This window comes from Branchiostoma floridae, chromosome 8 (assembly GCF_000003815.2).
Source record: "Branchiostoma floridae strain S238N-H82 chromosome 8, Bfl_VNyyK, whole genome shotgun sequence".
Taxonomy (NCBI): Eukaryota; Metazoa; Chordata; class Leptocardii; order Amphioxiformes; family Branchiostomatidae; genus Branchiostoma; species Branchiostoma floridae.
Window position 1 is genome coordinate 5,369,319 of NC_049986.1, and position 13,242 is coordinate 5,382,560.

The 13,242-nt window shown below is 41.9% G+C and overlaps 1 protein-coding gene across 1 annotated transcript in view; it reads left to right on the plus strand.

The window, feature by feature from the left end:
- LOC118421143 (pappalysin-1-like) overlaps nt 1–11,900 on the plus strand; it is a 36,889-nt gene extending 24,989 nt beyond the window's left edge. The window contains exons 14-25 of the mRNA XM_035828303.1: nt 394–602; nt 1,260–1,349; nt 1,886–2,032; nt 3,000–3,169; nt 3,748–3,915; nt 4,249–4,457; nt 5,102–5,309; nt 6,496–6,679; nt 7,362–7,497; nt 7,912–8,186; nt 8,863–8,961; nt 9,398–11,900. Coding sequence (XP_035684196.1) covers nt 394–602; nt 1,260–1,349; nt 1,886–2,032; nt 3,000–3,169; nt 3,748–3,915; nt 4,249–4,457; nt 5,102–5,309; nt 6,496–6,679; nt 7,362–7,497; nt 7,912–8,186; nt 8,863–8,961; nt 9,398–9,610 — 2,108 coding nt within the window. The 3' untranslated portion in view covers nt 9,611–11,900. The remainder of the gene's footprint in view (nt 1–393; nt 603–1,259; nt 1,350–1,885; nt 2,033–2,999; nt 3,170–3,747; nt 3,916–4,248; nt 4,458–5,101; nt 5,310–6,495; nt 6,680–7,361; nt 7,498–7,911; nt 8,187–8,862; nt 8,962–9,397) is intronic.
- Nucleotides 11,901–13,242: the final 1,342 nt, after the last annotated feature.

A 13,242-nucleotide genomic window follows, 5' to 3' on the forward strand; every position in this document is an offset into this window, starting at 1 on the left:
AGTTATGGCTTTATCATAACGTTACTACATTCAGGATGAAGCTGTCACTCTATAATTCTACATTAGCTGAAAATACTTCTACGGCCTACGCTGTCGAAATCTATCGTACATAATTGGGACTTCAACAACTTCCGACATGCCAAATTCTACACTCCATCCTAAGGGCAAAGAGTTACAGCTGCGAACACACAAATCCAAACATCGATCGCCGTCTTTCCATGATATAGAGGTATACCCGTAGGAGGTGAATCTTAGTTACGGAGGTAACAGGAAGAAGAGGATTTCGAACAATTTAACCCTACACTAGACTAGCCCCAATGTTTATGTTCACTGTTACCTGTATAGTTTATATGCATCAAAGATTATTGCCATGATATATGATTATTATATTCCTTTTCAAAGGAGAGCCAAGCCTGTGTTATCTGCATGATGGTGATGGTGTTTGTGAAGACTTCGAGCGGCGTTCCAGCATCCAAGACTGCGGCTTCTACACACCACAGGGCTTTACAGACCAATGGGCCTCCGAGGCAATGGCTAACCCAAAATACCAGAATAACGCCTGTCCCGAGAACGTGATCATTGGACCTCCTCTGAGAACGCAGGTACGTGGAAATATCATGTCTTCCTACAGGAGAAAGACCTATGGGACTTGCACAAAATGTTTCTGGGATAGATATACATGATGGGTGAATGGCCTGTGGTGCTTGGCCCATGAACTAGTGGGCAGTAGGACGGGTACTGCAGTGCCACAAGCCACCAACCAGTCCCACTGACCACCTGCACATGCACCAAGGAAAATGACCCCGTCACCTCAGTGCCTGAGCCCTCAACAAAATGAGGATGGCGCTTAAATGAAGAAGATGTGGGACAGAAAGATTGTGGGATATACTTGGGAATGGTGATTTATTTGCATGATTATTGCGGAACTTATATAATTCCATTGTTTTCCATGACTGGAAGAATGCAACACATGTGATTCATGACTGGTGGAACATAAACAGATACCAAATATGCAAATGATGAACTGATTTCCATAAGTAGTGCAGACATGGAAAAGTCGCTTAATGATAAGTGATGGGATATTTTGAATTGTGACATGTGTAAGCTAATCATTGATGAACATCACCATGCATAAATTATGTAAATATGTATGTCATTTGCATACCATCTACAAAAGCTCTAGATATTTTATGGAGATGGAGATATGAGGTCGCCGAACTGAAGTTGTTGCTATTTTGTTGGCTTGTCCACCATTACAGATGTGCAGACCAGAGGTCGACCCTCTGACAGCCTGGCAACCCTGTTCCTTCTCAGATGGAATAGATCTTTACCCGTTATACTGGCTACGGGTAAGTACTGTTTACGAGTACCTGCTATTCTTACATTTGAGCACAAGTTTGTTATCTCCATGAAATATTCATGGGGTTTATATTTTCACTAGCGTTTGTGTGTCTGTCTGACTCTGATTTATTGTATGGTATTTGATGGGTGGATGGCCCCTGAGGTCTGTGCTTTGATTTCCAAGGTTAAAAACTTGTATTTCCAAGTCCCCGCTTATAGCAAATTCGTAATCAGAATCATGTTGAATTAATCAGCAAAAACGAAAACAGGGACATGCAAAGGGTTGAAAAATATAAACTTATTCAATACGTTCCCGTTCCTCTAACTTATACAAAATAGCATAATATATTATATATGTATATGATTATATATTCACGCCTTCTAACGAAGCCACCGAGCACAATGTGATGAGATATTCTTGAAACAAAACAAAATGTTCTCTATCAATTCACAGGACACCAATCTACATTCTTATACATAACCTGCAATATATGTTTTGTCATGAACGATTGTTTTCAAATGTTGCTGACCTTCCCATTTTCAGGTGACATTCCCACGTCCGGTGGTTGCTGTTGCCGTCATCATTTACCTGGCTTCAGATGGCATCACCGAAAGGAGTGATGAACAGAAAACCGTTTCTGTGTCCCTGATTGACACAGAGGGCAGGGAACATGACATCGCATCACGGCAGGTAGATACTTTCAAACTGTTCCTATCTCAATCATGTAGTCCTCCGCTACAGTGCAGAAGGCGTCTCACATGTTAAGTATGGGTAATGATATCGGGTGTAAGTGGGACGTTTCTGCACTGACGGGGTCTTGGTCTTCCAGTATGTCCTACCGATAACCGTAACAGTAAAAAAAATAGGGGCGGGTTGGTTTGGGGGAAATTGCTTACAGGCACCTTCTCTCTACCCACACAACACCCCCACCCCATCCACAACCCCTTTCCCTTCCTGCCTTCTTTGCTGCTATTTCTCCTGCTGCCTTGGCTCTCAGCTACAAACGGGCGTCTCTATCCCATGTTCGTGTGTAACTGCCTCGTGTCTGTGTGTTCTTTCCAGTTATGTCCCCACGTGGCATGCCTAATTATCACCTGTTGTTAATTGGATTGTTTACGCCGTCTCCACTTCCGCGGGGACTACATGATCAAAATATAGTATATGTACTAACGAAAATAAACCTCCTCATGGAGGTACTTAAGACTCCAATATGGGCCTCATTGTGGTTTTAAATGTCTGCAGTTTCAACCAGGTCTACCAAAGACTACAAGAAGTGAAAGGAGGTACAAATGCACCTCATCAGTTAGTTTTGTTGCCTTGATAATATATCAATGCACTGCCTAACTATGGTAAATAGACTTTTAAAATGTCATCATATTAGCTGTAATAAGGTCCTGTTGCATTCGTTTGTTTTAGAAATCATGGACAGGCACTGTGGGAATAGTGGAACTTTGAATAAAAATGTACTGTGAAAATGTACTGTGTACGACAAAAAGGCTTTCAGTTACCATTCTGTGATGCTAATATAAACTGCTTTACCCTGCCAAGTCAAATGATACTAAAATTTATTATTCTCCGAGGTATTCTTGATACTAGTAGAACTAACTATTCTCATGTATGCCAGATAATGATCTATTCCTCTGTTCATGATACCCAGGTCCCCCTGTCCTGTAAACATAACCCAGTCGAGGTCCCAGTGGTACATGACCTTACTGCACCCTTCTACCACACCAAGGCAACAAAGATCAAATTCATATCCAGCAACATTGCTATCTCCGCCATTGCGCTTCGCTCCTCCAACACTCTGGATCCAGTTGCCATCTCACGGTAGGTGATGATATTGTTTATATTGTGTCTCAGGGTCACAGAAATGGAGATGTGCGCCGCCCAATGCACCATTTGGTGCAGGAAGGACGTTTATACTTTTAAACCTTGTTTTAAAATGGTTTTAAAAAAATTGATTTATTTGTGCGGGACGGGACGGGCGGGACGTTAAGCCGGGGCCCAGTGATCACTTGCTTGTCGAAGAGAGGTACAAGAATTCTCCACATTATGAACCTGTGTTCAATGTCTCGACCAGTGGGGAATACTAGTAGCTCTTAAATGAGATAAACTGGTTCGACCCAAGAAAAAGAAAACTTCAGACGATAGCGAATATAAACAGTAAGAGGAAGTTGCGGTCCTGTGTGACAGTAGGCATGCGTAATAATTGATGATCATTGATATCAGCCCTACAGGTTCGGCTATGGTTAAGCAGTCCTATATAGGAGAATGATATATAGTCCCTGCCACATAGGGCACATCTGTAAGCTGACTCAGGTCTGTTGTAGTGTTTCACACCTATAGATGTAGTTATCTGAGCTCCTGAATCATTGTGAGCGCCACCTTGAACTGTCTCCTTCCAGATGTCAACATGGAGAGCTGTACAACCCAGCCAGTCAGCAATGCCATGCTGCAATGACGTGCAAAAAAACAACGTGCCCTCCGCTCATGGTGAAGTACGCCTCGGTGAACTCCAGGACGCTGAAGAGAGACTCCCTGTCCAACTGTTCCGGAATGCAGGATGGTGACAGGTATTACATGTGGTGATTCCTGACATTTGCAATGCTTAAGAGTAGGTTTACATGTATGGTTGAGGGCCAACATGGATCAAATCCACACTGATCGGATAGGCTATTATTGCCATGCAGTACAAAGTCTTACTTCCGTTCAGTGTGCACTTGTGCCAGTCCGTCAGTCTGTGTAGAGAAGTGAATATCTTATATTCCACAAATTTGTCACCATGACAGTTTTGCCAAATATGACACATCCACTCTCCATACAGACTGGACTTAAATTACGTGTGTTCAAACGCTGTACTGAAATACCAGACCAGGTAGCAACGGTTCTCTTGCCTCTTCTTTCAGCTGCTCTGTGCAGTGTAACAGGGGGTACCTGCCCATGGGACCTCGCTATGTCATGTGTATCAAAGGCCGTTGGAATACTGAGGACCTGTCCTGCAAACCCATGGACTGCAGGGAACCCAATATTCCACATGCATCAATAGTCTGCAAGGAGGGCCATTCATTTGGGAAAAAGTGCACATTTAAGTGTAAACCTCCTGCCAAACTCCAAGGTAATATTGAGCAAACAGTGTAGCTACGTTGTCTTTCGACAAAGTTGTAGTTGTGTCATTGTGTGTGATGTTTCCACATATCACTTGAGGGCGCCCGCAGCCATATCTTTGAAATGCAGAGACGGGAGATTACCTTTGGTCCCTTGAGCTACTCTCCCAGCAGATGCTAGGCTCCGGCTGTTTTTTAAACGTTTTTTAGTCGTTCTTATCGGGCTTTCTATTTTGTCATATCCTCCTGAGCTAAATAAATATGATGAATGATAAGGGCTGGACGGTTACGTTGCAATTAACACTACATGCTTGGGCTAGTTAAACTGCAATATCCAACACAAAAATTGGACAAATTTTCGACTGAACAGCACCAGTCTTTGTCAAGGAATGAACAATCCACTGCTGTCGTGACGTCACGTTATGCAAATAGAACAAGTGAGTCAATAAGCAGTGGATCATACGTTGCAGGAAGTCTATGGCGCCCACCGTCTCTGTTCAGGGATGGTTATAAAGCAGATGGCTTCTTTGATCCCTCTAGCGAAAAAGTCTGGTTCTATGTCCAAGATTTTAACTTTGTCCAGTGAGACCGAATGACCCAGTGATGTGGATCTGTTAGGAAACTGCTACATGTTTGTCTAAACTCTCCCATTCAGGTGATGACAACACTATACGGTGTGAGGAAGACGGGCTATGGTCACTGCCTCAGGCGTTTTGCCAGCTGATCTGTGGTCCGCCGCCGAAGCAGGAGAACGCTAATCTGGCCACCCGGCGGTGCCTGGACTCCACCAACCACCACGTCGGTACCTCCTGCAAGTTCCGCTGTAAGCGAGGCTATCACGTGGTCGGTACGTCTTCCCACAGGTACCCAATCCCAATGAATCCTTTATTAGAAAACCATACATCGTGGATATGGAATATGCACATCAATTACTACTAATTTTCTCCCAACAGTGACTGTTTTAAAGGTAAGGTACAAACCTCCAAATTTTCGATGTCTGAAACGAGGGTTGGGATCTGCCCGAGTCCTACCTATCCCTTCTCCACAAGGAGGCGGGGGAAGGGGGCAGATGATCTACGCAAGCCAGACCCAATCTCGCGTTCTCTTACGAGATCGAGACTAGGTCATCCTCCGTGATCAAGATGTGCTGTCAGACATCGAAAATTTGGAGGTATGTACCTTACCTTTAAAATAGTCACCGTTGGAAGAAAATTAATAGTAACTGTATACATACGTGACTGACGAACCTTTTCAACGGAACTATATGGGACACAAAATGAAATATTGAAACATAAATGCTGCCTCTGCAATCTTTTCACAAACGTTGGCAATGTCTTAGGTGGGGTTCACGTCTCGCATCACTCACATCAGACACTCCGGAATTTAAGACTTGTGAACTAGATAGCAATGCTGCCATCTGTGTCATATACAAATAAGATTGAAGTCCATAGGTACACATTTTGCTGTTATGCAACTGTTTTGAACTTGTAGTGTTGCAATTATATATTCCTCATTTGTTCCAAAATGCAACTGTTTTGCGCTTGGTGTGTTGTAATTATAGATATTCCTCATTCGTTACGAATTCCCACAAAAATACTCATCAAACTTGCGGATGATGACTGTCCGTTGTTTCTTGTCACTGCATCACATATTTTCAAATCTGTAAATGTCTACATTATTAGACTTTTCATATATATACAACTTGGCTGTAATGTTTAAATTGTACCTTTCCTGTAGAAAATGTTCACACGACTAAACAATTGATTAGCTTAGCGTTTGATCAGCTACCTGCTTTTTATTGTGAACTATTTCATTTCTCTTTGCTGTTTACATTTGTCTTTTGTTCTTTAAGACAAAGGCAAAATAGTCATGTATTCTCCATTACAGCCATCCTTTTTCGCAAACCTGGCGTGCTCAGCTCAAAACACTTGGCCATAAAAGTATTGGAGGCTGTAAAAAGTTCTTTTTGGGTGGCGATCTTTTATCTGTCGCTTTGCATGGCTAACCTGCAGTAACTTGCTCTTCACCCTGGCACATCCTGGCCAACAGTATGCCTCCCTATGACAGACGAGTGTTCCGTCGAAGCTGCTCTGAGGAGGGCCTATGGGAGGGGCCGACCTGTGAGCGTGTCAAGTGCAAGTCACCTCCGCCCATGTTCAAGGGGCTGTACAACTGCACCATGGGGTTCGACTACCAGAGCAAGTGCACTCTGAGATGTGGAGAAAATGATAAGGTAGATATGCCAATCTGTCCTATTCTTGTTCTTGTTCTTGTTATTGAGTGGGCCGACTACTTTCTCTTAGCAGCCAGGAGCTGAATTGCGAGGAGCTTACAATAGGCGGGGCTAAATCGCAAGGGTCTGGAGCGAGCTGCCATTCGGCGCCACTCAGGTGATCTCAATATGACAGTAATTGCCCAAGGGACTGTAGGTTTTGAACCTCCCACACCGCACCGTCGCACGTGTGGTGGGTTCTTTAACGTGCCTGGGGTATGGCACTCCCCAGACACAGGACCTCAATTTTACGTCCTAGAAATAAAATTACGTCTTCATGCATACACCATGCTGGCATTCCATTTTCTTTTTAACTCACAAGGCACATGAAATTCCCTTGGTACATTGAGGGTCTAGATATGTTTCGCGGAATCACAAGGATCGAAAAAAATACATTCACTTCTTAATAACAAGGCGGCATTTTCAATGATTGATGGGTCTTATCGCGGAAAAACACGCATGTTGAAGATACCAGACATTGGACTGCAAATCGAATTCTTGACATTCCAGGTTTCAGATATTTCTATATTGTTTCTATCTTTTATAGCTGCAAAATAGATGCTAATATAAATTTTGGAGGTTTAGAACGGATATATTACGTATATTTTACTAAATTCAGTATGTATGACTTACTTTTGATTAGATGGGAACTACCATAACCTGTCAGCGGGATGGCAACTGGGACGGAGCCTTCAAAATGTGCAAGAACCTGAAAGGAGATTGTCCCAAGATACAGAGTAAAGATGATGTTGCCTTCCAATGCAGAGGCTCCAGCATTGGTGAGTATCTTTATTCTAGATAGGTTCAACAGTAGCCTTGTGTGTTGTGCTGTGTTGTGTTGTGTTGTGTTGTGTTGTGTTGTGTTGTTAAACAACACCGACCACTCCTTGCCGACCATGTGGCTCGTAGTAGAGAGGCAGCCGGAAAACTCTTGTTCTGGACACCTGATTTCTGTAAGAAACGTGTTGGTCGCCCAAGGCTAACTTGAAAGAAGCCTATTGAGCCAGAAACTGGTCTGGATGGCCCGGAACTTCTCACAGCGATGAAAGACAGACTGTACTGGAAGTCAATTGCACTTGCTGCACCTCAGAGGATGACAAATGAATTAATGAATGTAGCTAGTTCTAGCTGTCTGTCATAATTCTAGCTGTCTGTCATGACTAAGTTAAATCTGGCCAATATCAACTTATTAGGAGCAACATGCAAGGCAGTGTGCACTTCGGGAGGGAATATTCCAATCATCACAAGAGCAAACGACAAAATGTTCCAGACCCCACGTAGTGAAGACCGGCGAGGACCGACTTCTCCTCACAGCTGGTCGTACAAGTCTTTGGCTAACAAGTTCGAGAAGATGGCCAAATCCAAGATGACGATGACCACCGTAAAAGACGTCCTGTTGACGTGTACAGGAGGGCTTGCCTGGTACCCTGACCCACTGGATGTGGGATGTGTGAAAGAATGCAGCGAGGTATGTCTTAATCATAGATACCAGCACATTATCAGACAGACAAGTAGTGCCAAAAGGATGAATGAAGTACATAGGACAGATGTCCTAGACACCATACCGATTGCATTTCGGTGGAATACCAGGACAAAGTACCTAAAATATGCATTTTTGATTAAGAACTCAGGTCTAATGTTCTATCTAATGAGATGAAAAAGAGCAACCACCCAGGAAGGAGAAGAAGAACGAAAAGAGCAAATAAACATGACAGAAAAACTTCATCTATCTAAATCCATACATGTGTGCTGTGTGGAGTGTTTGGCTGAAGATTTTTGTTTCCTTTTTCTTAGTGCCCTAAACTTTGGTACGGAGGTAACATAGTACTGAGCAAACTTTCATTAATTTTCACATTTTAGCGACATTCTTTTATTTTCAGCCTCGAAATGTGTACTATGTACTCTGATATCTTATACCATCTGAAAAAAAAAGATCTTTGACCTTATCTTGGGGTAGTCCATTTATGGGACAGAAACGTTTTGGAATAGTCAAAATCTTGAATGGCTTGAATGGGAGGAAATCCAAAGGTGATAATGAAAAAGTCATATCCTGGAGTGATCTCTTTTTCAATTTTAAGTCAATAAATGCGTCAATGTTTTATTATATATAGCCCTCTTATCTGATGATTGCCAAACCATTGCAGGATTTCATTGATGATGGGTGGTGTGACCAGCAGAACAACAGAGCTTTCTGTAACTATGATGGCGGAGACTGCTGTGAGTCAACAAACGGAAACGGAAAGGTGACAAACATATTAAGCAAAACAGGATACATGATTTACTGTCTCTCGCTTTATCTAAAAAAATATTCCTAATCGCAGTTTGGAAAGTGTTAGTAGTGAACTTGTTTAGATAATGACTTAAGTATTATATAATATATATGTAACAATTTACAATATTGAGGTAATTTATCTGTAATATCCAACACAAAAATTGGACTCACCCAACTTTTCGACTGAACAGCACCAGTCTTTGTCAAGGAAAGAATAATCCACTGCTATCGTGACGTCACGTTTAATATGCAGATAGAACACGTGACTCAGTGGATCATACGTTGCAGGAAGTCTATGGCGCACAGCGTCTCTGTATTACCTCAATAATGACTTCTTCCAACACAGATCAACTTTCAAGTTAACTTCTTACAATGAACAGTCCCAATCATGCCTTCTCCATTTCCAGGTGCAGCCGTTTCCTGCAAATTGCAAAGAAGAGTGTAGATGTAAGGATCCAAACGCCATCGAAAACAGAAACGGAAAAGGCAAAGATAAGTCCAAGGGTGTACTTGATCCCATCTGGGACAGAGAAACCAACTATAGTCAAGAGGTCTCTGCTGAAAAACTAAATGAGTATTCATATAATGACAAAGCTGATGATGGCTTCGACTATATCTAAGTGCATGATGTTAAATGTATATACTAGATACTTTCATGACCCACAGATTTTGAGGAACCAAGTACATGTACATTTGTAGCTTCAGTGTAGCTGTGATTAAATGGGGCTACAATGCCTTGCTTATCAGGAGACATATCTTCAGCGGAATGATGCATGTGAGAGGCTTAGTGAGTAGTTCAAGATGTATATAATCTAAATCAATCAGGAGATTACAACATAAGTGTATGACATATTCTCCTGATGACTGCCATCGTATCTAAATGATTGGTGAACAGCCTCAGTATCTGGTCATTTGGATGACATGGATTATAAGATTACTATCGCATTATCATACAAAAGTTTACACGTGTGTCTATTCTATCAGACAGTGCATTGCCATCATACTTGTATATTTTGTTTCATAAAAAGTCTCACTTTCTGCTTAGGAAACATTCATATAGAGAAACATTCATATATACAAAATATTCATATAGAGTGCCTCACTAGGGAGAGAAAGCTACTGAGTATGTCTGACCGTCAAGACGTTACTGTTGCCACAGAACTAATCCCCAGCTAGGAAGTAGTAACCTTACTGTGTTGTCAGGACGATGCGTTGGGCGGATTTCCGATGATCTGATAACAAATACCGCTTATGGCTTTAATCATTGACGATGTAAATTGCAGAGCAGAAGGTCGAATTACTTTTGACCAAGCATAAGGCCATGTTGATTTCATTATATGGATGACATCCCTTGGGAACCCCAAAAATGATGCAAGCATGGAATAAAAATAGTTTGGCCAACAAAAGTTGCCTTAATTATGAAATCTAAGTGGTCAGGAATAGGGGTGGTACGGTGTGCCGGTACAAAACTGGTTTTTCTTATTGGACCGGTCCAAAAAAAACGGACCTGAAAAAAATCGGTAGACCGGATGTTGGACCTATTATGAAATAAACAGATTACATAATCAGGAATTTACACATTTGAGGGGTTACCGGTCGAAGAAAATAACAAGAGCGAAGCAGAGTAACGTTAGAGCTTACAGTCATTTTATGCGAAATTACAGTCAATTATACAGAGGCAGTCAGTCTTGCAGGATTTTGGAACGCCAGTGGGAGTCAAATACACCACAAAACATACTTGTAGCGAAATGGACCATTGTTTTGAGTATCGTCCATCCACAAGTTCTCACATACTGAATCAGGTCCAGGTTCAGGTCCAAACCTGGACCTGACCCTCTGTACCTAAACCGGACCTGGACCTGAATTTTCCGGTACCGGTACCCATCCCTAGTCAGGAAGGTTGAACAAAAGTCTGAACACACAGAGTATGCTATGACCGCACCATACAATATAAATTTTCGTTCTTTAACACCTTCTGAATCATCCTTAGAATTGTCCTTGGCATTCTATGACATCAGCATACCCATTTTGCACCTGCTATGTACGGTTTACAGTATGGTTGAAAACATTTGTTGCTTTCAAAACACCCCAAAATTGATGCGCGCGGGGATGTCATCCATATAATGAAACTGACATGGCCTAACATCGAGCTATCTGCTACGTAGTGTTATACTGTTACTCAAATGGCTAAACCAAATAGTAGCGCTAGTGTATCATGTAGATAGACAATAGAGGACAATAAAAAGAACGGTCAGGAACTGCAGATGTATTCAATTCTACATTGATACAATGCAATTGTAACGCTTTACTGACAAGGCAGAAAGCACAGTGATCTATTTAATGATGGGTGTTCAAGACTTTGTTAAAACTGGTTAAGAATGTGGTACCAGTGTGGTCATCATAATATAATGCAAAATCCAAAGCTTAATGTCAAATGCTTCTTGATTAAATGTAAAAAGATGAAACCTATGCTATATGATTGATGCATTTTTGTCTTTATTACTAGGGCTGAAAGGGTGAAACCAACGCACAACATGTTCTTCTTATATTCCACAACCACGATAGAATTATTCAATTACAATACACGTCCGCATTTGCTTCAAATATACACCCTTTTCCTGTTATTGGACATTACGCCATCAAAAATCATTCTTCAGACTGGAAGATTTTGTTGCAAGGTAATCCAATGAAGCATGTAACACAACGGGCACTGTAAATGCTTAAAATCGCATAAAACTATCTCCTTATTGACAATGTATGTCTGGACACCTGCGAAATGTATTAATTAGAGAGGGCGGTACAAGAAGCTACCTGTGTGTAAAAGAACGTGCAAACAGTGCACGTCAAACATGATGGAAGACGAAACATATTTATGTGAAACTGCTCTTTCTTCGATCACGAAAGAAAAGAGCTGTTTGAAGAGGCCACCAAATTCCTTTCAAACTTCTTAACATTCAACGACAAAAAGAAAACAATTCTCCTTCTAACGTTTATGAAGGTTAGACATCCAGGTAAGCAATATTCAGATACAATTCAATCTCTACAGCTGGATAAAAAAACGGATATTTACTTCCGGACATTTCACAAAGGACATTAGTTTTCCTGTGGTGTTGTCTGACCATAGGAAACTATGCTAACATGATTTGAGTAACTTTGCATATGATCCTAACGAGTAAGTGGTTAATCCAGTTTTTCTAGTTAGCTGTACTTGCATGGAATTGTCCTGCTAGTTCATTCTAGTGACGCTGAAGAAGAGTGATGGATGTCACTCGAAACGTCCGGAAGTTAACATCCGTTTTTTTTTTAATCCAGTTGTAGAGATTGAATTGTATCTGAGTCTTCTAATTCTAACATCACACATAATAAAAAAGTGGGATCTTTCGTCTTCTACTGTCTTAGAAAAAGGAGTCAAACTCAATAACCCAGGATCTAGAGTTAGCTTTTACTAGTTTTAGACTAGAGTAAATAGACACCTGTGATATTGTTTTTACATTGTTTGAATCTCTCATGTTACCTGCATTTAGCCAACGGGCAAGAATTTGCAATAAACTTTATCATTTATTAATCGCAAGATTGGAAGGATTAAAACCTCGATCACTCTCACTTTTGCCCATGCGCCTTCACGGTGCAGAAACTTTGGCACTCGGCGGGAGCGTCTCCCCAAGCCGGCTCACTACAGAAGACGCCTCACATAGGTTACAGGTTGTTTCGCAGCAATGTCAGTTCGCAACCGTCAGTTCACAACAAGGCAAGTCTTTTCGCAGCATGGTACAAGTCGTTTTTTGCAACAATTGAATGTTATTAATCGTGATGATTATACTCCTACCTGTGCACGCCGCGTAAGAAACTGTACCGCCCGGCGTCTGAAAATCACCGGGTTGTCCGGTCCATGCGGCCCCGTGGTCCATACGGCCCCATGTTCCTCTGCCGCTGGGGTTGTCTTTCGCACCCGGTAAAATTTTTAAGCGGATTGATAACATTCAAATGATGCAAAACGACTCGTACCATGTTGTGAAAAGACTCGCCTTGTTGCGAACTGACGGTTTAGGCGCAACCGCTAGCTTCTTTAGTGAGACCCCGCCTGTCACGACACCGGGTAGGGTGATGACTTAATGTCGATATTGTAGCTCACGCTTTAAGTTCCAGCCTGGCACACTTGGTATCCTTGGAAAGGTCCCTTAGTAAGGAATAGAAAGGTGAAAACCGGAAAATTCTCGGATACTTCCTTCTCGAGATATTCTCGAGCATATGG